Source organism: Hyposmocoma kahamanoa, unplaced genomic scaffold, assembly GCF_003589595.1.
Source record: "Hyposmocoma kahamanoa isolate Upper Pololo Valley unplaced genomic scaffold, ASM358959v1 67, whole genome shotgun sequence".
Classification (NCBI taxonomy): Eukaryota; Metazoa; Arthropoda; class Insecta; order Lepidoptera; family Cosmopterigidae; genus Hyposmocoma; species Hyposmocoma kahamanoa.
Window position 1 is genome coordinate 5,966,040 of NW_020653855.1, and position 2,759 is coordinate 5,968,798.

Consider the following 2,759-nt stretch of genomic DNA (forward strand, 5'->3'; position numbering starts at 1 on the left):
GCGGACACTCTGCCGACATAGCTTCGCGGACACTCTGCCGACATAGCTTCGCGGACACTGCCGGCATAGCTTCGCGGACACTCTGCCTATATAGCTTTGCGGACACTCTACCGACATAGCTTTGCGGACACTCTGCCGACATAGCTTTGCGGACACTCTGCCGACATAGCTTCGCGGACAATCTGCCGACATAGCTTCGCGGACACATACTTATATAGTACTTAGTGTATTCGTGTTGTGTGGTTATAATATACAAATTATTGTATTCACATTTCCAGAAAAGAGCGATCCAGCGAAGAAATGCATCTGTGCGCGTTGTCTACAAGCGGTGGACGAGGCGCATAAGGTTGACATTGGTGGCCAAAGTTTCCACCCGCAGTGCGCTCGATGCTGTATGTTGAAGTCTTTTAAAGCTATTTGCTTTTTGAATTGGGACCTTATAAAACTAGGTTGATTCAACAAATCGCACAATGACCAGTTCACATTGACACCCGCGTCACTTCGCTGCAATCAAGATTATCCTCTTATCGAAGAGTGTCAAGATCCAGAACTGTCGATGCCGGTTGCGTACACCTCGCTGTGAATTTGTCCTAGTTTAGAAACTCGAGTATGTGAATAATTTATAAAGATGATTAGGACATTGTGAACTACTTTCCAGTTTGTATCAATTTTATTTTCTTCACTATCTGCCACCTAATATAAGGTTTCTAGCTTCTAATCTTTCAATATTCAGATTTTTGCCACTGCGTCCCCAAAGACAACGTGAAGATTTACTACGGCCAGGTGTTCTGTGAGGATTGCTTTCACCGGCATGTGCTGAACCGCAATCGCGACAACCCGAGTGAGTTCTTCCGGAACTGCTTCGATCAGGTTAATCTCATTGACGAAATTACTAGGCCTTGTCTAACCCTATAAGACTAATCCACAAGAACCAATCTTTTGGCCCGTTGAGTAACACTAGCACTTTGGATTCACCACCTTGCAATTGAGTAAAACTTTAGGCGCATTGTTCTTTGGTTAAAGCGGTCGAAGATTAGTCTTCAGTCACCCTTTAATTTGTTTGAGCGGAGATTAGTCACGCCACCCTTAGGCTATGATTTGTAACTCGTTCCAGTGGCAGAACAACGCGCAGTTTGCGGAGCACATGAAAGATTTCTTGGCTGGGAGCGAGCGGGCTCCGTTCATCTTCATGATGCAGCAGGGGCAGCAGGGTGCGCACCTGCCGTCTTGCGGATGCGGCACGAACCCACACCCGAAACCCCCAAAACCGGAGTGGTTCCAGACGAACGCGAACGAAACGAAGAAATGTAAATAATTTACGATTTACGGCCACTAGCAGTTTTTTTACAGATAGCTCATTTTAACTTATCCACAACTATAAAACTTTTATCCCCCAATGTCTTCCCACTTCCCAAATTTTGTCTATCGACAGTTAAGATTAAATTTTCTGTTTTTCCTATAGGTGCGTAAGAGTTTGAAAAATTTTCACAGCTGCGACCCCGATGCCGGCCAAATCCTCCACAGGCGAGGAGTCCATCGGTACTTTCGACCTGTCGTTTGAGACCCGCACCGAAATTTCTGATATCCCAGAGTCCAACGAATCAGCAAATCAAGAAAATTTGCTTGTGGCTGCAGCCGAAAAAATCGAAAAGCTGACAAAATACCTACACGAAAATGCAGACTCTGAAAAATGTCCCAAAAAATGGAAAAACTTTATCGATTACGATAAACGTTCGATGGCATCCGAATGGGAGTCGTCGTTTTTTGGATGGGTTGATTTACAAAACCCCAAAGTATTGAAAAATGATAATGACTTAGTTTGTCCTAAGTGTTTGTGGCAATGTGGATCTATTCTTGTAAATTGTGATTATTTTCAAACGTGTGATGACTATAATTTGAATAAAATGTGGTGTCATTGATTTGTCTTTTCCTTAAACTGAGGCAAGGTGGCTGAATCACTGGTTCAAAGATATCCTCTGTTCAACTACCACTAAGTTCAACTGGTTGAACTTTAGTTAGAAAATAAGTAATGTCTGTTGGACGCAAAACGTCCATAGGAGGTACGGCTGTGGTCCAAAAAACAAACGGAGGTACGGCTGTGGTCCAAAAAACTAAAACTTGCGATATTCTGTTAACAGAACAAATGTCTGACGATCAATCTGAACAACGAGAAACACTCGAAAATGAAAATACCACTGCCTGCCTACTTCCCCTGGGGGATAGGGCTAGGGGATTCTGGTGGACGAAACGCAACAGAACTGTATAACAGAACTAGCGGCAGAATAATCGGACAAAACCAACAGAACTACTTGGAATCGTAAATCCTTCCCATTTGTTCTGTTAACGAAACAAATGATAAGATAATACCAATTTCGTCCTGTCAACAGAACTGTACAACAGAACTAATGGTAATAGAGGGATGGATAGTTATGGCTCCATTCTCCTGGACCACTGGGTCTCACTACTGTTTTTGGGTGAGCACACATTATTAATCTTTCTTTTGTTTTATCGTATTACAAATAGAAAGATTGATTTCTGTAATTGTTTTAAAACTTCTACTAAATGACTAATATATTTAAACTATTACAGAGGGTGCTCACTCAATCCACCACATGGTTCTCCACTTTACATCGATCGGTTTGTAGAGCAGTTACCTCGACCATTTATTGGTGTGAATCTCTCTTGTCACTTTGCTCCCATAGGTATACCTAAAATCTCATGGGACTACAGTGTGAATTTTATATATCCTTTTGGATCAA

General features: G+C 42.4%; 1 protein-coding gene across 3 annotated transcripts in view; it reads left to right on the forward strand.

Annotated features, from left to right (window-relative positions):
- LOC113232231 (cysteine and glycine-rich protein 2-like) overlaps nucleotides 1-1,637 on the forward strand; it is a 2,613-nt gene extending 976 nt beyond the window's left edge. Inside the window, exons 4-7 of one of the 3 annotated variants that reach the window (XM_026466888.1) lie at nucleotides 279-392; nucleotides 734-841; nucleotides 1,115-1,307; nucleotides 1,492-1,637. In XM_026466888.1, the coding sequence (XP_026322673.1) occupies nucleotides 279-392; nucleotides 734-841; nucleotides 1,115-1,307; nucleotides 1,492-1,561 (485 nt within the window). In that variant the 3' untranslated portion in view covers nucleotides 1,562-1,637. Of the gene's footprint in view, nucleotides 1-278; nucleotides 393-733; nucleotides 871-1,114; nucleotides 1,308-1,462 lie in introns of all 3 variants that reach the window. The other 2 variants (XM_026466889.1, XM_026466890.1) reach the window with 2 other exon arrangements.
- The last annotated feature ends 1,122 nt before the right edge of the window (nucleotides 1,638-2,759 follow it).